This window comes from Scylla paramamosain, chromosome 22, assembly GCF_035594125.1.
Source record: "Scylla paramamosain isolate STU-SP2022 chromosome 22, ASM3559412v1, whole genome shotgun sequence".
In the NCBI taxonomy this organism is placed as follows: domain Eukaryota; kingdom Metazoa; phylum Arthropoda; class Malacostraca; order Decapoda; family Portunidae; genus Scylla; species Scylla paramamosain.
Genome location: NC_087172.1, coordinates 18,646,857 through 18,670,083, shown reverse-complemented (window position 1 = coordinate 18,670,083; position 23,227 = coordinate 18,646,857). Strand labels below are relative to the sequence as shown.

At 38.3% G+C, this 23,227-nt stretch overlaps 3 protein-coding genes across 6 annotated transcripts; 2 read left to right on the top strand and 1 right to left on the bottom strand.

The window, feature by feature from the left end:
* The first annotated feature begins 438 nt into the window (after positions 1–438).
* LOC135111728 (partner of Y14 and mago-like) lies at positions 439–3,907 on the top strand. The gene is made up of 5 exons (XM_064025391.1): positions 439–600; positions 1,553–1,649; positions 1,902–2,044; positions 2,442–2,558; positions 2,781–3,907. The coding sequence occupies exons 1-5, from the start codon at positions 537–539 to the stop codon at positions 2,981–2,983; spliced, it is 624 nt and encodes a 207-aa protein (XP_063881461.1). The 5' UTR covers positions 439–536; the 3' UTR covers positions 2,984–3,907.
* Positions 3,908–6,889: 2,982 nt separating this feature from the next.
* Positions 6,890–16,031, bottom strand: LOC135111726 (dynein regulatory complex subunit 4-like). 2 transcript variants are annotated; one of them, XM_064025386.1, is made up of 11 exons: positions 15,821–16,031; positions 14,814–14,950; positions 14,267–14,389; positions 13,963–14,080; positions 13,639–13,782; positions 13,090–13,350; positions 12,806–12,973; positions 12,465–12,551; positions 12,187–12,294; positions 11,857–11,958; positions 6,890–11,587 (listed from the first exon to the last, which is right to left on the bottom strand). In XM_064025386.1, exons 2-11 carry the CDS (start codon positions 14,846–14,848, stop codon positions 11,429–11,431), a joined length of 1,305 nt encoding a protein of 434 aa, XP_063881456.1. In that variant the 5' UTR covers positions 14,849–14,950; positions 15,821–16,031; the 3' UTR covers positions 6,890–11,428. The 2 variants fall into 2 exon arrangements, with proteins under 2 accessions (XP_063881456.1, XP_063881455.1); XM_064025385.1 differs by having other exon boundaries at positions 15,867–16,031.
* A 325-nt stretch (positions 16,032–16,356) lies between these two features.
* LOC135111727 (uncharacterized) lies at positions 16,357–18,942 on the top strand. Of its 3 annotated transcripts, none has more exons than XM_064025389.1 (6): positions 16,357–16,556; positions 16,886–17,032; positions 17,436–17,538; positions 17,711–17,802; positions 18,156–18,323; positions 18,696–18,942. In XM_064025389.1, exons 1-6 carry the CDS (start codon positions 16,517–16,519, stop codon positions 18,854–18,856), a joined length of 711 nt encoding a protein of 236 aa, XP_063881459.1. In that variant the 5' UTR covers positions 16,357–16,516; the 3' UTR covers positions 18,857–18,942. The 3 variants fall into 3 exon arrangements, with proteins under 3 accessions (XP_063881459.1, XP_063881460.1, XP_063881458.1); XM_064025390.1 differs by having other exon boundaries at positions 16,366–16,556; positions 16,889–17,028; positions 17,432–17,538; XM_064025388.1 differs by having other exon boundaries at positions 16,378–16,556; positions 16,886–17,028; positions 17,432–17,538.
* Positions 18,943–23,227: the final 4,285 nt, after the last annotated feature.

Here is a 23,227-nt window from a genome sequence, read left to right as displayed (position 1 = left end):
CTTCTAGTGGATCGAAATCATTCGGAATGGGGAGGCAAGATGGGTTTCTAGGCCAAGAAGACGGGGGAGAAAATTGTTTATATATTAGTTATTAATCAGTTTACTTATCCATATCTTTTCATGTTAAAGTGTGTGTGTGTGTGCGCGTGTGTGTGTGTGTGTGTGTGTGTGTTGTTTCTATATATTTTCACTGTGTGTGTGTGTGTGTGTGTGTGTGTGTGTGTGTGTAGAAGCAGAGAGAGAGAGAGAGAGAGAGAGAATAAAATGTGTGTGTCAGTACATGTAGTACATGTATATAGGTATATCTTATCTCGGTGTAGTCAACAAAAGAATCGGTCTTCCTGTCTGTATTTTCACTTATTCATGTATTTAGAAAAAAAAAAAAAAGAGTGCAAGTGTGTGTGTGTGTGTGTGTGTGTGTGTGTGTGTGTGTAGGCAGGGAGAAGCATTGCATGGAGATGGACTGTGTAAGACTGTGTGAGTGAGAGAGTGAGTGCGGCTGGCTGGTATCACCGGGCGGGCCGAGACGAACCCGCATGGCTCCACCACAACACTCCTCCAACATGTCCATAGCAGCCGAGTACGTCAAGGATGAGACAGGTGAGCATGCCAGCCTCCCCCGCGCCCCTCGCATGGCTGGCGGGTGGGTGGTGGGTCTGTGGATGCTGGTGGATGTGTGGATGGAGGTGTGCAAGTGTGTCTGTGTGTGTATGTCTGTGTGCAAGCAATCCAGTGTCTCCTGGGGGGGGGGGGGGAGGATGGGGGAAGCGGTTTGGATGTGGGGGTTGTGGTATGTACCTTACCAGGGAGTTTCTTTAGGGTGACTTGGTTGGTGTCAGAGATGACTATTCCGACCGTACAAGGCAGTTAGGCTAGCAATCATGATTAGGAGTCAAAAGGGCCATGTGACATCAAGGATTGTCCAAACTTGTGGGTTAGATTGTCTCATTGTTGATTCATTGTTGATTGGCTATGTGGTAATGGATGTGTGAGTGGTATTTAGCATTACCTTGATGTTACTTTGGGTTATTCAGGTAGTGTCAGAGTTGATTGTTCGCTCCCCTCGAGGCAGTCTGGCTAGCAACAAGGGTTTGAAGTTTAAAGGCCTTTGTCTCCTTAAGGATTACCGAAACACTTAGAATTGTCTCCTTGATAATTCTTCCAAAATAAAACATCTCATGTCCTTGATAATTGTAACAAAATTTAATCCACATGTCTTGAATAGATAAAATAATAGGATTTCTGCATGTGTCTTACAATGAAATATTTTCAGCTGGCACTTTTACAGAATATTTTGTGCTGACCATGTTGTGTATGGCCTGCACAGATGTGAAGGACTATAACTTGATCTGTAATAGCTTTGTCCATTGTTAAATCAGATGTAACCACTTGTATGAAATTTTGAAGTACACTTATCTAATTACCAACATTCCAATAGGGTTCTCCAACATCTTCAATTTCTACAATAATCTAAGTAAGCAAGATTTGTCATTTTCAAACCAGATGGTAATATTGTGTTAATTGGTGCCTGTTGCTGCTACCTTTCTTGTAGGTCAGTGCTTCATACCTGCCTCCCAGCGACCTGATGGTACATGGCGCAAGGCAAGGAGGGTCAAGGATGGCTACATTCCCCAAGAAGAGATGCCTCTGTAAGTGACTGCATTTTTCAAAAATGCTTAAATATTTGAAGATAAGACCAGATTAATTCTTAATTATCTCTATATACACCAGAGTTTATGATGAGATCTATGAATCTCAAGTCCAATATAGTATTTTCTATTATTGCCATAGATTAAGAATTTAAGAAAGGAACTAAGAATTAAGACCACTGTGGAAGGCCTCTGCCTTGTAATAGAATGGTGTTGGCTGGTGATGATTATGCTGATACTCATACTTGGCAGGTATGAGAGCAAAGGAAAGCAGTGGGCCAAGAACAGATCAGATTACCCGGTGGGTCTGGCCCCTGAGGATGCAGCTGCTATGAAGAGCCGGCAACAAGCTCCTGATTCTTCCATTCCTGGCTTGGTGCCAACTGCCAAGCTGGGTGAGTGCCACTTTTCTCATGTCCTCAAATACAGTTATGACATTTATCATGTGTGCACCTCAACACACTAGTCTAGAGATGAGATGACCTGCCTTACATTTTTTCATCTCATATGTAGTCTTCTGCATGTACTAATATAGACTATAAAATTATAAATGATAAATAAAAGTAAGGTTTTCATTAATTTATTTCATGTTCTTAATTGAATCATTCTTTTAGCATTACAGAGGCCTAGATGTCAGTGAACTTTCTGTACATAGAGACATGTAATTGCTAAAATAAATGTTATCCATATACAGTATGTACTGGATACATGTATACCATCACAGAAAAATGTGAATTTATTATACATATTTGAAGTGTTTACAGCAACCTCAGATATATTTATTTCATCAAGGTGGAATGTCAAAGTCACAAAAGAAGAGGGCAGCAGCAGCAAAGAAAAAGGCAGCTGCTACCGATGCTGAAATAACCAAAGCCATGGACGAGACTCACATCTCCAACAATACATCAGGTAATGAATGCTTCACACTCAACATTTTCAAAGTACCGTAATACAGATGTATTTGATGTGTTGCTTATGTTTTCCTATTATATGTGGAATTACTTGCAACACTGTTTTCATTATCAATTAAAACTAATATGATAGAATGTAGAATAGATATTATAAGAGTAACTGCAAATTTTCCTTTTTTCCTGGATGTTTTCATGAATGCTTTTATCCCCACTCTAACAGGAGGGAAGGCAGTTGCTTCAGATCCCACCAAGCGCTTGAGGAACCTAAAGAAAAAGTTGCGAGATATTGAGAAGCTGGAGAGACAGATTGCTAGTGGGGAAATCAAGAATCCAGAACCGGAGCAGCTGGAAAAAGTGAAGAGAAAAGAGGAGGTGACACAGCAGATAGAAGACCTAGAACTGGAAATAGATGATGCAAAATAGCTAAGTCCAGATTTTATTTAAAAAAAACAAAGCAAAATGTAGGAACTTTGTTGTAGTCGTGCAGGCTTGTTTCCGACATTTGAACGTATTTAGTGAAGTCCAGTCCTATGAACGAATCGATACGTATTTTTCAGCAGTTTTTACAAATTTCTGAATATTTTTTTAGGATTCCAACTTTTTATGGATGTCCAACTTTGTTTTATATGTAGTACAACTACTTCACCAATTTTAGTCTTCATCCTGATCTCTGTAGGCACACTGACACAGGATATCTGGAGTTGCAGGAGCACTGACATTTTGAAGGCAGGGAAAACTTTCAGTAATTTATGTACAACATAACAAAGTAATTCAAATGACCATATGTCATTGCAGGTACAGGATTGTTTTCCTCAGTGTTGGGGGGTATTTTTATTTTGGAAATAATTCTATGAGGCCAATGTGGAGGGGAAATTTTTTTAATTCAAATCTTTGTGTAAAAGATATTTGCTAAACTTTACAGAGGGGGTTCTATAGTACATGTATATTTTCCTTACTTAATCCTTGCAAGGATTAAAATTTTCATCATAACTGTCTTCTTTGATTAGAAACAACTGATAAGTGGCATCTGCAAAATCCAGTGCCTTAATATTTCAGTGAATCCTTGATAGGCACAGCAGTCCTGGGGAGGGGCTGGTAATCGTGTGTGTGTGTGTGTGGATGGGTGGGTGGATAAATGGTTAGGGAATTGCTGATGTGTGACTATGTGTCACTTATAGGGAAATTAGCTGGGCTTGTGGGAATAGTTGCAACAATCAAATAATGAATGAATGTCTCTCTCTCTCTCTCTCTCTCTCTCTCTCTCTCTCTCTCTCTCTCTCTCTCTCTCTCTCTCTCTCTCTCTCTCTCTCTCTCTCTCTCTCTCTCTCTCTCTCTCTCTCTCTCTCTCTCTCTCTCTCTCTCTCTCTCTCTCTCTCTCTCTCACACACACATGGAAGTGAGAGCATACAAAGTGCGATCAAAGTTTTCTGTAAGAACGTCTGTGAAAGTAAAAACTGCACTTTATTTGAATTTCTACACCATCCTCTTTGAAGTGGTAATCTTGAGCAGTGCTACACCACCCACTGCTCTTCTGTTGTCTTTGGAATACTCATTGAGGAGCTATTTAAGTGTGTCAAGTAATCTTTCTGCAGTTCATAATGAATCTTTTCCATGATGGCCAAATGACAACCATTCAGAACCTCATGTTGGGGAAGTGGAAGAAGGCAGAAATAGACAAAGCCAGCATGTAGTAGGGTGAGGGAACAGCAGTTGTGTTGGTCCAGATGAACACTCTACTTCCATGAACACTGCTGCCATGCTTCCATGTCATGATGGAACACCCAGTATCAATTGCAGCTCTTTGGTGCAGGTTTTGATGTTTGCTTTCTGCTCATTTGACTTCTTAACATGAACATGGTGACAAAAACTAGCATTAACTCATGTCTTGATGATGACAATGCAGTGGTATGCAGTACACTGACTCAGAAAAGCTGCTGCTTGCTGTTGATATTCTTGTGTGGTCACAACTTTTTTTCCTTTACAACAGAAACACTCAGAATTTTCTGATCACACCTCATACTTTTAACACAGTATTCAGGTTAATTTTTCCTGTATGTAATACTGTATATAAATCGTATGTAATGGTTTCTTTTTATCTATACATGTAGGTAAACATGTATATCCCAGTACATTTATAAATAATACATTTTGTGTTATGAATCATGAATACTACTGAATGCAATGAGCATGATGATATCTACATAAGAAATATGAAAATATTAGGGATTGCAATGGTGATGCCATGCTGATAAGTTGTCAAAGGCTTAGACCTCAGTGGTGGTCATCCCAAAGGCAGTACATAGTGCACTAGAAGCATCCTTCTCAGCTGTTCATTTCTTCAGCTAAGAGGCATCATCCCTATTCAGCAAAAGGACAATCTTACTCTTGCCTTGAGATCCTCAAACTAATGATACTAGTAAAGCTGTTTTATGGTTTCTGCACTGATTGGAAATTTTTTTGTATGTGGTGTCAACATATTAAAAGATAAATTATTTATTTATTTACATAATTATTTACATGATACGAACATAGTCTGACTGTATATCCTTTACGTAAAATATAAATTTTATGGTGGCATTCCTGCATAAGAAACTATCAAAGACTGTCACAGTTACAAATGGCAACCAGCATTCCTGTCATGACATGAACTGTCCAGGCTGTCCTATTTTGTGATGTACTAGAGGATTGAGGGTCAAAGTATTGCAACATTTAGTCATAGGTTACTAGGAACACATATGGAAATTTAACAGGTAAAATTAATATCTTGCAGTGACAGTGTGTTGTTTCCACAGGATAATATTACCCTATTACACAGAGACACTTGTCTGAGTGACAAAACAATGCTAGACCAGTTCGGTGACTACATGTGTATGTATATCAAGTACCTGTTATACAGTGTCCTCACTAACAAAAATATTAATTGAAGGCATTAATGGATGTTTGAATATGCTGATAGCATCAGCTGTATCACAGTTTCAAGTGAGGAGTGATTTTCATGTTGATTCAAAGTTTGTCTCAGAATTAATTTTAATTATTTAAGAATTATTGAGATCTAACATCTGAATTTATTTATTTTTCTCTGTCATCTCACAATTACCATTATCTCAGGGTGACACTGACCCCTGCATCTGTCACTCCATAGCTCAATCCGTCATCCTCACACGACAATCATCCACTCAAAAAATGGCCAAGTATGTATGCTTATTTTTTTGCCACCACTGTATCCTTAATAGTAATGATGAGTGTGAAGCAACAAGAATGAAATTAGGAAAGAGCCTCTTTGTCATGTGATGTATCACAACTGGTTCTAGAAATCAACAGCAAAAATTTTATAATGTGACAAAGTGAGAAAATGCCACTTTCCTCTCTGGCACCATAGTTATGATTACTCAAGATAAAACATGAAAATGGAGATTGTTCTGCTGTTGGATATTATCTTACCATACTGAAACTAACTTGTTCTGTGCATTAACCTAAAATCATTTTTGGAATGATGCTCTGCCTTGGGATCAGTTTTGATACAGACATAAGAAAACCAGTCAGAACTGCTCATGCTAAGTTATTTGTTGTGGTGAGTGTTTATTGTTACTAATTGCTGTTACATAAGTACTGTGTGAAAATTCCAGCAACTAACATAGTCTTCTACTAGTGGTATGCTTTACTCAAAGCTTTCATGAGTCACTCATTTTGGTGTTTTCAGGAGATATGTCTGTCCTGCTGCAGTGACCCACAGAAGTGGCTGCTGTTGTAATAATGCTTTCATTTTATGTAGCTAGTTCTCCAGTACGAACTCTGCAAACTATATTGAAAGACTGGATGTAACTGAAAGCTGACAAAGATTTTAGAGGGAAATTGAAGAAAGTCTGGAATATAATGGTCACAAAGGACCTCAGAGATCTAGATCTGTGCTGGAAGGTTGCCTGAGAACATGCAGCTTGGAGGGCTACTATTAGGTGAACAAGGCAGTTTGCAACCTGAGTTTGTATGGAGACAGTGTGTTATGCACATGGGGCATTGCAATATGTACAATGTGGCACTTATCTTGTATCAATCATGCATAAACACCACATAATGTTGTGTCTGATGTCAGTTGCCTCCTGTTAAAAACTATAAGAAATGTAGTATAAGAGCTAGTCATGACCAGATGAGTTAGAAAGTTGGTTCAAGACATTCATAATTCATTCATAATTATATCAGAAGTGTTAAATTTTCCATGTGGAATAAATATACAGTTTTCTTTCAAAATATTTGAATATTTTGTATGTGCATTACTTTGTTTTAGGCTGTAAAATTCATATTGAATGTCTGGGAGCCTTGCTTGCATTTGACATATTTAGATCTCTCTCTCTCTCTCTCTCTCTCTCTCTCTCTCTCTCTCTCTCTCTCTCTCTCTCTCTCTCTCTCTCTCTCTCTCTCTCTCTCTCTCTCTCTCTCTCTCTCTCTCTCTCTCTCTCTCATTTCTATTGTTTATATATTTATTAACACCTTATATCCTACTTCTTTGTATTGTTTATACTGCATAATATTTTTTTAAGTATAAAATTAATGACACCTCTTCCATCACCGTCCTTTCCTTGGGCTTGGTGTGGCAAGGAGTGGTCTCTGTCTGTGGGGGGAGTTAGGACATGAATGGCCTGATGCTTTGACTCACTATGTTAAGCAATGTTAACCTTTAACAGAAATGTATGGCTTAACTTGTACACACACACACACACACACACACACACACACACACACACACACACACACACACACACACACACACACACACACACTGCACTGGATGTTGTTGTATTATGTGAGACAAAATGGAAAAATGAATGGAGAACTCCTGATATTGGTGATGATAAATATGATTTATGGATGAAAAATAAAGTGACAAGGGAAGAGGTGGAGTGACAATTCTGACTAAAAAATGTGTCAAAGTGGAGAAGGTAATAAAAAATGAAGACAAGTCTGAAATTCTACAAGTGATGATTAAAAGTGGAAATGGAAAGATAATGAATTATGTAGGAGTGTATGTGCCACCTATGACCAATGCTTGGTGAAAAGAAGAGCATGAAGAGATGTTGGTAGATGAGCTAAAAGGTCTTGAAAAGATCGTGATGGAAAGTAGTGATATAGTTATTGTTGATCTTAATTGTAAAGAGATAAATTGGGAGACATTGACAACTACTGGAAGTGAGAGCTTATGGAATAATAGATTATTGAACTGGACAGTGGAAAACTTGATGACTCAATGGGTTGATTGTGATACCAGATTTAATGGAAGAAATAAACCATCATGACTTGATTTAGTGTTTACCAAGGACATGGAAATTATTGAAACTATGCACCATGATAGCCCTCTAGATAAAAGTGATCATGTGTTGATGGAATTTAATTTGAAAAATTAAAATGTAATCATTGATGAAAATTATAAGGTAAGAAGATTTACAGTAAAGCTGACTTAGAAAAATTAAGAAAGTACATTGTTGCCATGGACTGGAAAGACTGAGGATCCAGATGTTTGGGAAAAATGGGATGACTTTATAAGGATATATAATTCTGTTGTGGAGAAATTTGTACCTAAAGGATGAGCAAGATGTAGAAAGGTAAAGAATGGTTCAATACAAAATGCATAGAAACTAGAAATCGTAAATCAAATGCTTGGAATAGATGGAAGAAGAGAAAAACTGAGAGCAGATGGGAGGAATATATTGGTGCTAGAAACAAGTACATCGAGATAATAAGAATGGAGAAAAGAAACTTTCATTATGAAAGAGATATAATAGATAAGTGTATAAATGAACCCATACTATTCTTTAGACATATTAATGGGAAGATAAAGAAGGAAGGTGTATCAAGACTGAAAGTTGAAGGGAAAATCTATAATGATGCACAGGACATGATGGAGGTTATGAACAATATTTTCAGATCGGTATTTACTGTGGAAGGGGAGTTTGATGCTGGAAGTTAGTGTGGAATATACTAAGTACAGTCCCAGTCAGTTATGAAGAAATACTTAGGATGATGGAAGTACTTGAAGTAAATAAAGAAACTGGTCCAGATGGAATATCAAACTGAATATTGAAGGAATGTAGAGAACAACTGGCTGATAAAATTCCCAGTGACATCACTATCACAGGGAAGAGTACCAAAAGATTGGAACAGAGCAAATATTACACCAATATACAAAGGAGGAAATAAGGAAAATCCACTAAATTATAGACCAGTGTCCTTGACTAGTGTTGTAGGAAAATGATGTGAAAGAACAGTAAAGGAAAGATGGATGTAACACTTAGAAAGAGATAAAGTTTTAGTAAATTGTCAATTTGGATTTAGGAGGGGAAGATCATGCTCCATGAACTTATTGTCCCTTTATTCAAGGGTAGTCACTATTGTGCAGGAGAGAGACAGATGGGTGGATGGTGTCTACTTAGGCTTGAAGAAGGCATTTGACAAAGTACCACACTGAACATTGCTATGGAAGATAAAAAATTATGGAAAATTTGGAGGAAGACCACAGGAGTGGATGGAGAATTATCTGGATGATAGAGATGAGAACTGTAATACAAGACCAAAATTCATCATGGCTGAAAGTAACTAGTGGTGTTCCAAAGGGGTCAGTGTTGGGACCAATAATGTTTGTAATATATGTGAATGACATAAATGAAGAAATAGATAGTTATATGAACTTATTTGTGGATGATGCTAAGCTGATGAGAAGGGTAGAAAATGTAAATAACTGTATGGTACTGCAGGATGATTTAAAATAAGATAAATAGATGGAGTAAATCTTGGCAAACTCAATGTAAAGTAATGGAGTTTGGTAAGAGTAAGAAAAGAATACAATATCATTATGAGATGGAAGTTGTGAAGTTAAAGAAGTCAAAAGAGGAAGTGGGTTTGGGAGTAACAGTTACTGAAAAATTTGACTCTGGACAGACACATTGATAAAATTACTGGAGAGATGATGAATTTATTAAAGAGAGTAAGAATGGCATTCTTATATTTGGTAAAGTAATGATAAAAAAGTTGTTGATTTTCATGATAAGACCAAGATTGGAATATACGGCAGTGGTGTGGTCTCCTTATACAAAGAGGAATATTATAAAATTAGAAAGAGTACTAAGAACAGTCACTAAGATGGTTCTGGAGTTGAGTAAATCAACCTATGAAGAGAGATTAAGAATGTTGGAAATTCCTACCCTTGAAAATAGGAGAGAGAGAGAGAGAGAGAGAGAGAGAGAGAGAGAGAGAGGAAATTTAATAAACATCTATAGAATGATAAATGGTATGGAAAATGTGGACAAAGAAGGTTTTATAAATTTAGACAGTACAAGGGGACACAATAAGAAGTTGAAGAAAGTCACCTGTAGAAGAGACATTAAGAAGTATAGTTTTCCTCACAGAAGTGTGAACAAATGGAATGAACTCAGTGAAGACGTTATAAATGTTGAAACTGTCCATGCTTTTAAGACCAAACTAAATAGATACAGAGACAGGATTCTATGAGATTACTCCCCTCCCATAAACCACAACTATGTAAATACACACACACACACACACACACACACACACACACACACACACACACACACTTAAGTCTTGCTGAAGCATCTTGGTAAATAACCAGGATGTAGTCATGACCCACGTGTCACCATTTTGTTTCCACATATTCATTTCCAAAGATGTATTCATAGGTACTTCACATATCTGACATCATCTATACATAAAATTAAAGCATCATTCTATCAATGACTTGACTTTCCACACAGACAAAGAAGCTATTTTAATGCTATAAATATGTTACTTCACAGAATATTTATATAAATACATACATTTTTTAAATCCTTAGTGTAACAACCTATAATTCTCATGGTACGAGTTCAACAAATGATCTTTTCAATAAAAGCAGTATTTTCATACAATTTATCAAATATTAGCATTTATGAGTACATACATAATATGTTTGTGCAGTTTCATATAGGTGTATATGAAACTATTTTAAAAACTTGCTCTTGTTTTAAGATCAAGTGTGTTAATTTATCGGTGATCTCCCTCCACATTATACTGCAATGAATGTTTGATGCATTTTTACAATGGAACTTTTCTTTTCTCCCTACTGTTGAAGTAAACACAAAAGTGAATGCTCATGTCACCATTGTGGGATGGTGAAAACTGGTACACTTGTGTTTCCCTTTTCATGAGTTATTGGAAGACTTCATTCCATTCAGTAATTCTACTTTAGCAGAGGAGATCAGCCCAAGTAGTCTTCATCAGGCATGAGATTCATAACACAAACCTCTCAGTTATGAGTCAAGCATGCTGACCATTGTAACTCTGTATGTATGAGATACCTTGAAAAAGATATGAGTATGTGAGTACAAGTGAATGTAGATATCTCTTTAGAAGGCATGATATATTCCTTAAATTCTATGGTTTGAACTTCACTTTTCTGTTTTTTCATCTTCACGTTTACAGAAGGCTAGTCGTGAAAAATGTAAATTATGAAATTTGGACTTGGCTGTAACTGTTCCCTGAAATCAACACTTGGAAGGGAAATTAGTTTTTCTCGTTCAGCAATATTGGAAGCACACAAAATATCAGTGAGTGCTTTAAACTGTTGAAATTTCTCATTTTCTGAAAATTATAGTTGCTGAAAAAGGCTGCTGTAGGTGATTAATGTCAAAAGATGAATCCTTGAAGGAAAGATGCTGCGTTTATTACACACTTGTAATGTGTGCTGATACATTCATTGGAACTTTCCAAGTAACTGAGATACACAATCATGCACTTGGTTAATTCTTTTTGTTCTTGCATAGTAAGAATTGATCACCCCACACACTTGTGACTACTGTCATAGAAGTACATTTTTTTTGTACTTTACAGTGGTATGTTAGGAAGTTTGGTGGTTGCCTTTGGCTTCCTGGCCATCCTGAGGGCCGCTTGGTGCTTATCCATCAGCTCCGTATACATCCGTCTCAGTGTTGCTACCTCTTCCCTTAGGCCTCCAACTAACTGATTCTTTTCATCAATTATTCTCTATTAGGAAAGAAAGATAGAACATTACTGTTCAAAGGAATGAATCACAACTTGACAAGATAACAAACTAAAGATATAGGTTTTTGGTATGCACACAACTCTAAAAAGGCTGAAATATTCCTGATGTGAAAATTTATAGACTTTAGCTGATGGTCTACATTCCATGTTTTTGTTCAGAATCATATTATTGAACAGTTCAATTAAATAGTGGTAATCCATACAGTGATGAATTTTGGAAAGGAAAAATCAATAGCAGAAGCAAGACTTACCTCCAGCTGGTGGCTGACTTGATTGAAGGAGACAGGATCAAGGTTGGCTGCTGATAACACCTCTGACAAGACAGCCTCTTTCTTTTCTAAATTATCTGATACCTGCAAAAACTTGGAATGAGATCAGTCTAAACATACATCAAGGCAGAAAAGAACAAAAATGTCCATATGATGCTGTTATTCCTGTGCTGAATGAACAGATAAAGCAGTATATGGACAGGATTAGATGGAACAGAACCACCCAACAATGATGAGTTGTAGTTTACCCCACTGATTTGATGATACAGGAATACAAACCCCAAACAGTAAATGTGAAATTCATTACTACACCTGATTCAGTTTCTTCTCCAGAACAATGTTCCTGAGCTCACTGCGTTGCTGCACCTCTCCCACCACTGCCACGAAATGGTCATACAGCTCCTTCCGCTCACGTTCTATCTGTTTGAGGTGAAGGGAGGCAGGCTTTCTAGCACAAAAAAAGTTTCATAAAGGGAAGAAAAATCTACAGATATTTATTTGATAGATCAAAGACTTAACCAAGCAGCAGATCCAAGCCTCTCTTATCACTTAGCCATGACAGCTATCAGCCACAAATCAGAGTAACGTACCGCCTCTGCCTTCTGCTTTAGGACCTCCAACTCCCACTGCAAGGCTTCTTTTTCACTGGTTAGAACTTTAACTTGTGCCTGACTTGTCTGCAACACAACAAGGAAGATATTCTATGGAAGATATTCTATAAGCAAGGTGAACATGGACCATTGTTTAAGATCAGCCCAAGTAGTTTCTACCTGCCCAGGAAGCTGAACTCTGTGGCTTCTTAAGCTGCAAGACAAACACAGTAATCACTATGCTATAATCCAACAAGATATATATATTCTGTTCATATATGAACAGTTGGTAAACTGCCTCACTCTTTGTTCTCTTGACACCCTTTACCCAGGAACCTTACAAGATAGCTTTCTTTGTCTCTCTGGGAGCGCTGCATGGACCGCTGGGTGTCTGCAAGCTTCTTACGCAGATTGGCAACCTGGTCTTCCAGGCGGGAACGGCCAGACATGGCAGCACCCATCTCTTGTTCCAGCTTGTGTTCTCGTTCCTTTTGCTCAGCAAGCTCTGCCTGTTAAGGAACCAACACAACTTGTTCAAATACCAAATTAAAAGACCTGTGCTCATATACACAGTTTTTATCAGTCCATCCATCATTTTGTATGCCAAGCTTCTATAAAATATTACCTTCAGCTCTGTAATGAGCTTTAGATTAGTTGCTGTGATATCTGTGTAATATTTCTTCATCTCATCAAAAGTTTTCTCATGATTAGAAATGATTGTGGCCAAAAAGTTGTTCTTTTTCTCCTCCTGAGCTATCAGCTCTGTTTTACGTTTGAGATCAAGTTGGTTCTGGAGATCTTTGATCTTCTTAACATACTTGGCCTCCATCTCCACTGCCTCTGCCTCAAACTCCTGCCGCAGGGTGTCCAGAGCCTTGCTGTGGCCCTGTTCAACATAATACTCATTAAAATTTTAACAAAACATAAATGATGCAGGAATTCAGTATCTATAGTTTTACAGACACTCTATTAACTAAACATGGATTCTGCTCAGTAAGAACAAGATGTATCTTTTAGCAAAAAGTATCTTTTTAATTTCAAAATCCTTGGTAATCAACACAGTAATTACTTGGATGTTAATCACTGGAGGTGTAGGTTATTATTTACTTTGAGATACAGCTTCACACATGCACTTTATTACTTTATGTATCTGTAAAGGTGCTTTCCCACTCACAACTTTCATATTGGCTATGATGGCCAGGTAGTTGCTCTCAGTGTCTTGGAGCTGTTTCCTCAAGTCCTCCTTCTCTTGAATTACAAGATTCTCCTCATTCAGACAGTCCTGGTGCAGATTCAATAGTGCTTCCTCACTGTCAATCTAAAACATAGAGAAAGAAGTCATTCAATATTGGACCTTTAAAATGTGTCCAGCTCTTTCACACTCCTCCCTCATTTGTCATTCATTCCATGACACATATTTCTCAAAACCTAACATCTCTATCATGCTGAATTTCATGGCATAATATTTGAACCTCACTCTTCATCCACACTGCTTCACCTGCAACTGGGCAAGGGTGTTCTCCTGAGTGTACATGAGGTGTTTCATCTTTTGCTGGTACACTCCAATTTCCTGCTGGTGCTTCTCCTCAGCTTCTCCAATCTCCACATCCTTGTGCCTGGTGAGGTGCATCAGTACAATAATTATGGTCTTTGAATACAATGTGAGTACAACCATGTATCTCACTTTCTAGTAGAAATCCTTTCTGATCCAGTTGTCATTTACAATAGTTAGTGAGTAAAGAAAAATTCCACAGAATTTATTATTCCACACAATGCAGCACTCTCTTTACACACTTGATTACCTGAGTTCCTTACGAACATTGTCCAGGTTCTCAGCTGCCACCTCCCACAGTCTCTGGACTCGCTCAAGCTCACTCTGAACATAGTTACGCTCCTCCCTCTCTCGTTCTAGTTCATTTCTAAGTCTGTCAAAAAAGACATTGCTTTAGCTTTCTAAACCTGCCATATGTGTTACAGTGTAGTACAAGATTTCTTGATCTAAAATACTGGATGTAATAAGAAATTTAAAAATTGCATTACAATCAATATAAGAAACTCCACTTTGTATATTGTACACAAAATGAAAAATGATGTATAGTTAAGATCAAAGAAACTGTACTTGGTTCATGATAATTGTCATGAGTCAGCTGGGAAAGAGATAAGAACCTTGAGTGTCATGTCATTCAATCCCCAGTCTCTCCTCTTTTGCATAACTTTAAACTTTAAATCAGTTTCAGAGCACAAGTCTTTGTTACACTAAGACAAAGCACATAACCAAGGTAGTCATCTCCACTCTTACGCCTTCACCAGTAATTATTTTATTTAGTACTATCGTTAGGGTAAGCCCACCTGACCACATGTCCCTCTAGCTGCTCCTTGGTCATGGTGTTGATGGGCACACCATCAATCAGGGTCTGTGCTCGCCCACTTCCTGTCTTCTTGGACCCCCTCTTCCCCTTCCCCTTCTCTCCTTTCTTCTTGGGAGGCTGGTAAAATATTAGATCAATTTATTTTGTACTGTGCAAATGAACATAGACAGTGACTCAGTATTAAGAAGGGAAAGTAAATGGTAGAATGGCTATTTCATACATACCTACATATATACATATATAAGGTTGTCTCCTCCAAAAAAGGGAGTAGCCAAGACAAAGCACATAACTTTCACATTCACAGTCATTAACACCACTCTCTTAGCCCCTTGTCCCTGACAGGGAAGAGAAAGTACTTCTATCCTCACTATATAGGGATCAGTTGCACAGTGTGGACAGTTTGGTTCAGAACAAGACTCCTTCATAACAAGTACTCTCACCTACCACACCCAAATGCACCACACCTTTGCAAAACTATTTATGTGTAGCACCTCCCTTCAAGTTTGCAGGGCCCCATCATTCATCACATACACACAATTGCTCTCCTTTTGCTTCTGTCACATACAATCATTCTACTATGCCCCAGTGTCGGTCCTCTTCACTTAATAAATTTTTTTTGCCTTTCTTTCCAGGAGGCTGGTGAAACATAAGACCAGTTTATTCTGTATTGTGCACGTGAACATAAATGGAGTCTTACCAGGAAGGGAAAGTGAATGACAGGATAGTTATTTCATAAAAAAAAAAAGGTAAATTCCAAATTTTGCCCATATATTTCCTTATGATGTATGTGTTAGCTAAGGTATTTCAGAAACATATAAAAGTAGTAAGATATATGCTTATTAGCAATATATAATTACTGAATGTGTAAATTACCCTTTTTTTCTATGTATCATAATCTAGTAATGCTACCAGACCTGAGGTAAAACAGTACTTATATTAACTTACTCTCCCATCACCTTTCCTAACTTCCCACCAAACTCTACATACCCAGCCACTGCTGCCCCTTGACAGAGAGGAGACATGAGTGTGTTACCATGGCGGTGGTGGTAGTATTACAGATGTCTTGATGAGGAACCGCCGCGGCTGAAGAGGCAGGCCAGTACGCGTGGTATGGTCGCTATGGTAACTGTTTGGTGCCTCCTCCTGCACTCTCATTCCCTCACCCCTCACCTCTCATTGTAGTGGAGTTAACTGTTACATTGAGATTAATTATCCTATACAAATTCATCTCGTTAAGCATCTTTAGAACTTTTGTTACTTGTTACTGTTCACATAATCATATATCTATTACATTATTTATCTTTTAGTCTGAATAGTCTTGTATCTCGTTCCTGTCGTTATTACCTCATTGTTACAGATAAACTTCTCCATTATTGCATACCTATACTGTTGAATTTGTGTGCATACAACAAACACCACAAGAAACATTAATTAAGCCATTCATACAATAACCATACACAAATGAAACCAGATTTCAATATCGGACTTTGCAGCTGATCGAACCTTTACATGACGCGCTTTATTTCTTTGCAGCAGTTCTCCATACACCTAATGAACTAGTTAAGCAAAATGGCAACCACGGGTACACACAGATAACCTATCTTTGATCAAACCACCTAAGCGTTACATTATTCTCAGCACCACTCTTCATCCGTCACTCTGCTCCCTAGTCCCTTCACCACCATGACATCACCGTCGCAGGCTCCGCCAGTACTGTCAACAGGTAAATGCCACTGTGATATCTTATTCTCAAGACACAAGTCTATATTAGACATCACGTGTAGCTTAGATGATGTTGGTGATCTAAGACACGTACGTAATAGTACTGTACCTATACGCTGAAGGGAAGGAATGTGTATAAGCGGAATAGTTTCATGTAACGGGGAAGTGACAGGTGTTATAAGCGGTACTGAAACTGTTCTGTTATGAGTAAAATAATCTAGTTATTTTAGCTAAACTGAACCTTTTTCGATGTATGTTGAGAGAGAGAGAGAGAGAGAAGTAGTAGTAGTAGTAGTAGTAGTAGAGATTCAGTATTACGTGTCTCATCAGCAGAGAGGATGCGAGTGTTGGTAGTGGGCGCGACAGGACAGACTGGGAAGGAAGTGGTGCAGCAGGCCCTGAAGGATGGCCACACCGTCACCGCCGTCGTCAGGAGTCCCGAGAAAGTCACCGAAACGCATGACAATCTCAAGGTGGGTTGAAGAGAAGGGGGAAATAGGAGAGCCTCACGGTGAGTCAGCATCTATCGTTCCGCTGTTATTGGGATGAGGAGTGTGTGAGTTACGCCCTCAAGGTCACCCCGCCCCTCCAGCCTGCAGTGAACGGGCGACTTGGTAAACTTTCTGTCGCCAGGAATGTCATGTCACGTTAGCAGTTTAACCTTCATCCCTTGATTCTTCCTCCATTTTCTTTTCCTGTCCATGATGGAGTTTCCTCGTAAATGTATTTGCATATTTACATTTTTTTTTTCTTATTGGAATAACTGGTGACAGTAAAGCGGCATAGGCAAGTATTAGCAGGGTTTGGCAGGGTTTGAGTGTTGTTCAGTAAAAGAAAATCGCATCGTTCTCGGGGTAACGGCGGTATTTTTTTCAGGTAGTGAAGGGCGACGTGTTTGATGAGGCTTCCCTAACGCCCGTCATGGCGGAGCAGGACGCAGTGGTGTCATGTCTCGGCTTTCCTCGCAATCCTCAGCCTGTCACGTGAGCATCACATACAACTCACATTCAAAAGCTGATCACATACAGGAAAAGAACACGTTATGTGAAAGTAGCAGTTATACAACTCGTGTCATACTTCCTATTTGTCATTCATTTCAAGATAATCATACCCTCTAGTAGTACATTATGAACGGTTAACTTTTCGTGGTTTCAGAGGCTACACTGAGTCCATGTCAGCCATAGTAGAGGCCATGCGCAAGACGAACATCAGTCGCCTGGTGACCATGACCGCCTGGTACACAGACAGTGAGTGTTCCACAGCCTCGTACGGAAAACATGACCAGTATATTCCATTCTGGTTGCAACATGGCATCCCGGTGTCTTTCTTTCATATTAACGACTCAGCTGTGAAACCTCCCAGGCAGTAATGACGCGTGCATAGTAAGACCCGTATTTTATAACAGTTTTGCGCCGCATCTCCGCTACTTTTAAAAGGCTCTAGTTGCAGTAGCACGGGCTTTCAAGGGTATTTTTATTATTAAAGTGACAGGTTAAGAAGATTTCTACATTATCAACAGGAGAAAGACTTCTGAAGATAGTCGTGGTGAGAGAGAAGAACCTTTTAGAATACGGGCCTAATGACAGCACCCTTTCCACAGCCTCGTCTGCCGCCAACTCCGGGTTTCTGGTCAACTGGTGCCTGATACCCTTCCTGCGACCTATTCTCACCAACATGCGTCAGATGGAGCAGTATCTGGAGACCAAGTGCCAGGACATCAACTACACCGTCGTCAGGCCCCCGGGACTGAAAAATGCGCCCCAGTCAGGTGTGTTCATGCAACATAGTATCTCATTCTTGGCGTGCTTGGAATTACGTCACGTTTTCATGTGATATTGTACAGCGTTTCGATTGTATTAAGAATCTTAAGTTTGCAGGGAAGACTCTCTCTCTCTCTCTCTCTCTCTCTCTCTCTCTCTCTCTCTCTCTCTCTCTCTCTCTCTCTCTCTCTCTCTCTGTATCGTCTCCCATATTAGAAGTTCATATTAAATTCAGTCACAAATACATTAGATATATATTATATAAATTTGCACTATAAGATTGATACTTTTTTTGCTAAGAGAGAGAGAGAGAGAGAGAGAGAGAGAGAGAGAGAGAGAGAGAGAGAGAGGAACACGTTGATGACAAGTGATGTGTACAGGTAAGGAGATGTCGGTGTCGGAAGGCTTCCTCGTGGAGACCAACTCGGCCTTCAACACCACCAGCCGCTCAGATGTGGCATCCTTCATGCTGTCGTGCCTCAGGTCCAACATCTACGACCGCAAGATGCTCGCCATCACCACGACGCCTAAGAAGGAGTGAGCAAGAGGGAGTAAGGAGTGAGTGTTTCGTTACAGGGAAGTGATGTCATGAGCTCTTTAATATAGCAATGAAAGTATGTAAATCAAGTGATGGTTTTGTTGGATTTTATTCATTTATCCATTAATTTTTCTTTTAATAGTAGTTGAATAATATATATATATATATATATATATATATATATATATATATATATATATATATATATATATATATATATATATATATATATATATATATATATATATATATATATATATATATATATATATATATATATATATATATATATATATATATATATATATATATATATATATATATATATATATATATATATATATATATATATATATATATATATATATATATATATATATATATATATAATGGAAAGCGAATGTGATGACAACGGTGGCAAAAGTGCAGAATGCCCACCTTTCCTGCCCTAAGGTGAGGAAAAATTTTAAGTGGAAAGGTATATAGGAGGCACAGTAAGATACAGTTAATTATTGTTTTAAGATATGATTATTTTTAAAAATTTCCTTGCTAAAATGACTAAGAAATAAATACATGAACAGTTTTAAAGTTAAGTTTCTGGCAATGATGATGTAAATGGCTTATTATTGATAATGGAGACACTATAAGAGCGTTCATTGTTCACGTTATGTCGAGCACAATGCCACAAGGTAAAGTAAAAGTGAACAAATATAATAGGATCTCACTGCTGTACTCGATTGTGATTATGTCTGTGTGTGTATCGCGTGTTAAGAATAAAACCAGGAGAAAATGAAATAAGACTTCGCTTTTGTAACAACGATCACTCCTTCCACAAATTAAAAGAAAAGAAAAAAACAATAAACTCAAATGCCATTGTTGCTTTGCGGAAATGAGTAAGCAACAAACAAAACACCAGCTGCTGCTTGCAACCCTTTTACCTGCTTTCCCTTATGACTTCTCTCTCTCTCTCTCTCTCTCTCTCTCTCTCTCTCTCTCTCTCTCTCTCTCTCTCTCTCTCTCTCTCCTTCTTCTATAACATTATTATTATTAGTAGTAGTAGTAGTAATAGTAGTAGCAGTAGTGGCAGTAGTAGTAATAGTAGTAGTAGCAGTTGTTGTTGTTGTTGTTGTTGTTAATTTCCTTATTTATATATGACATTCCTTAATTTATGCTTACATTCTCAGTGATTTACTTTCGCACGTGTATGTCACTTTACTAAGTCAAATGTATTCCTACTTTGTATTATTTCTCTATTCCCATTATTTACCCATCTCTCTCTCTTAGTTATCTAAAGCCTCATTACTGTTGCCTTTGACCTTTAGTGGGACATACGCTTGAGATGGCTGACTCGTTATCATTTTTTTCCTGGTTTACTTAATGAATGTAGTTAAAGTCACACGTTGCAATCCTGTACCAGTCACGAAGAGCTGGGTGTGAAGATAAGGTGTGTGTGTGTGTGTGTGTGTGTGTGTGTGTGTAAATAGAAAAAAGAAAAAAAATGTAATACAGGAAACGCTTAAGAAAGAGATACATCAGTGATGCAGAACGTTTACTCTCTCTCTCTCTCTCTCTCTCTCTCTCTCTCTCTCTCTCTCTCTCTCTCTCTCTCTCTCTCTCTCTATCTCTCTCTCTCTCTCTCTTGACCCGCGAATTAAATAGAAAAAGAGCAAAAACCAGCTTGGTATTAATTCCATTTTGAGAGGATCGTGTCTGTCTGTCTGTCTGTCTCCGTCTGTTTGTGTGTCTGTATGTCTGTTCGTCTGTTTCTCCGAGGAAAAGTTCAAGGCCGAGTTACGGGAAGAAGTAAAATAATGATAGGTCGTGAAGGAATATATGGACGTCTCTCTCTCTCTCCCTCCCTCTCTCTCTCTCTCTCTCTCTCTCTCTCTCTCTCTCTCTCTCTCTCTCTCTCTCTCTCTCTGTTAATGTCCGATATCCTAGTGTGTGTGTGTGTGTGTGTGTGTGTACAGTCTGGGGCGGTGCGTAGTTGATGTGTGAGGCAACAGGAGGACCGCACCGCCTGACCCTGAGCCGTATCAGTGCTGTGCTCAGCGGGCGCCACAAACTGAGGCGTGCTGGATGCTGCATCAGGGCCTCCTACTACGTACATCCCTCTTTCCATCGATTGTACAAATAAGAATCAGAAGTACCTGGGAATCTTCCTACGTGTGTACTTGCTCTATCGATTGTACACGTATTCCTCCCTTAGAAAAGCGCCATTTATGTTTATTACTGCGTCTCTCACTCTCAAGATGATGGATGATAAAGAAGCATCAGTAATACAGCGTCTCTTAATCACGCCAAGACATTTTAATCTCAAGAACCGTCTATGAGTATTATGACGTCTCTCTCTCTCTCTCTCTCTCTCTCTCTCTCTCTCTCTCTCTCTCTCTCTCTCTCTCTCTCTCTCTCTCTGTGTATTCCTTCTCCAAACAAGAGGTGTGCATGATGTTTTTATTATATTTCATCGTGTTAATCTGTGGAATATTGGCTATTTTAAAGATACAATGTTCATTCGTGAGTTACTGATGAGTGAGGATAATGAAAGGTCCCTGTGGAAGGTGACTGTGCCTCCTCATGGAAATAAATATTTATATACAATGTTTTATCCCACATTTATTTATCAAATGAGTCTGAAGGATACAAGACGACATATTTATGGGTCACTGATGAAGAAAGTCCATTATATCGTTCAACATCATGCTGATCACTTCGAATATTAGGAGATTAAATATTGCAAGACGATGTATTTGCAAGTTACTTACAAAGAAAGTCTATCATACCACTTTACTCCATGTTAATTACGTAGAATAAGAACATAAGGGAAGCTGCAAGAAGCTGTCATGCCTACACATGGCTGTTACTGTGGAGGTGTAAAGGATGCAGTGCGGTACACTCAAGGATCGTTAGCAAGTAGAGGTGGAGCGTCGTTATTATGCGTCCAGCTTTTAAGGAAAACAATCGTGAGGGAGGTTATAAGGAGGGCGGGTAGCGACAGCTTCCGGTGGTGGTGGTGGTGGTGGTGGTGTCCGTGACAATTGCTGGACCCGTATTCAGAAACGCTTTGCTCACTCACCACGACTATTTTCAAAGGCCACAGAGATGATTAGCCGCTTTCTCAAGAGTGTTTCTCCTGTTGATAACATAGACATTTTGTTAATCTGTTATTAAAACCATAAAATCATCCATGTAACTTCAACTAGAGCCCTTGCATGTGCTCAAGATGCAGCAACATGCGATGTGCTCTTGTTTCTGTTCGGAGGGAAGATGCTTCGTTCATTAGCTTTATAGTACCTCGTCATTATTATCGACATTTAAGCTATTTTACTTGTTGCTTTATTACCCCTTGTCACCGTTAATTTTTGCATTATTGTTCCTTGTTATCGTTATCTTAACTTTTGCTGTATTGTTCCTTGTCATTGTTATCTTCATTTTCTCCATCACTTAAATTAACTTTTCGTGACTTCAGCGCTATATAGTGTCAGTCTTTCGGCACCGTAACTGAGTTCATAAATTCTTCTCACTTCAAAACAGAATGAAGGATTTTTTTTAGGCACTGTACGACTTAGATTACGTAATATAGGAGTGAACGTGTCTCATTTTCTTATCTTTCTTTTACCATTTTACGAAACCCGTGCCAGGAAAACAAAACAAAGGGCATTTATTTGTTTGGTATTTACGTACAACTTAAATTATGTAATATAGAAATGAATGTATGTCATGCTTTGCCACTTTCATGCAGGAAAAAAAAAAGTAACAAAATAGACAGGAATAGACTTACATATGGGATTCAATAGAACGTTATCCCATTTTTTCATTGCTCTTTAAGTATTTTACATCAGTAGCTTGATATATAACAAAGGCTACTGTCTCTCATCTTTCCATTGCACTCTTTTTACTTTTTTTACGAACTTCATGCCAGGAAAATATAGTATAATAAATAGGAACAGACTTACATGTGAGATTCAGTAATAGATACACTATCCCACTTTTCATAGCTTTTTATGGTATTGGCGTCTTTCGTTAGCATTGAAGCGCTGCAATAAACTGTTCACATGGATATATAAAAGATAAGAAAAAGAGGTTAATTTGATATTTGCTAAGCTATCCGCGCATTTTAAGAGACGGTAGCACGAAAAATAAGTGTTAAAAGTTGTAGATGGTTATGGGACAGATTGACTAGATGCTCAAGAAGTGTTTATTTAAAAGAATGAAGTACGAAAAAAAAAAAAAAATACATATATATAAAAGTTGTAGACGATTATGGAACAGATTGACTATATATAACAGCATTTTACGAGATCAGTAGCCTAATAAAACAAAGGCGTACTCAGGAAGTCACCATCAGAATCACGGGCTTCAGACACTCCGGGA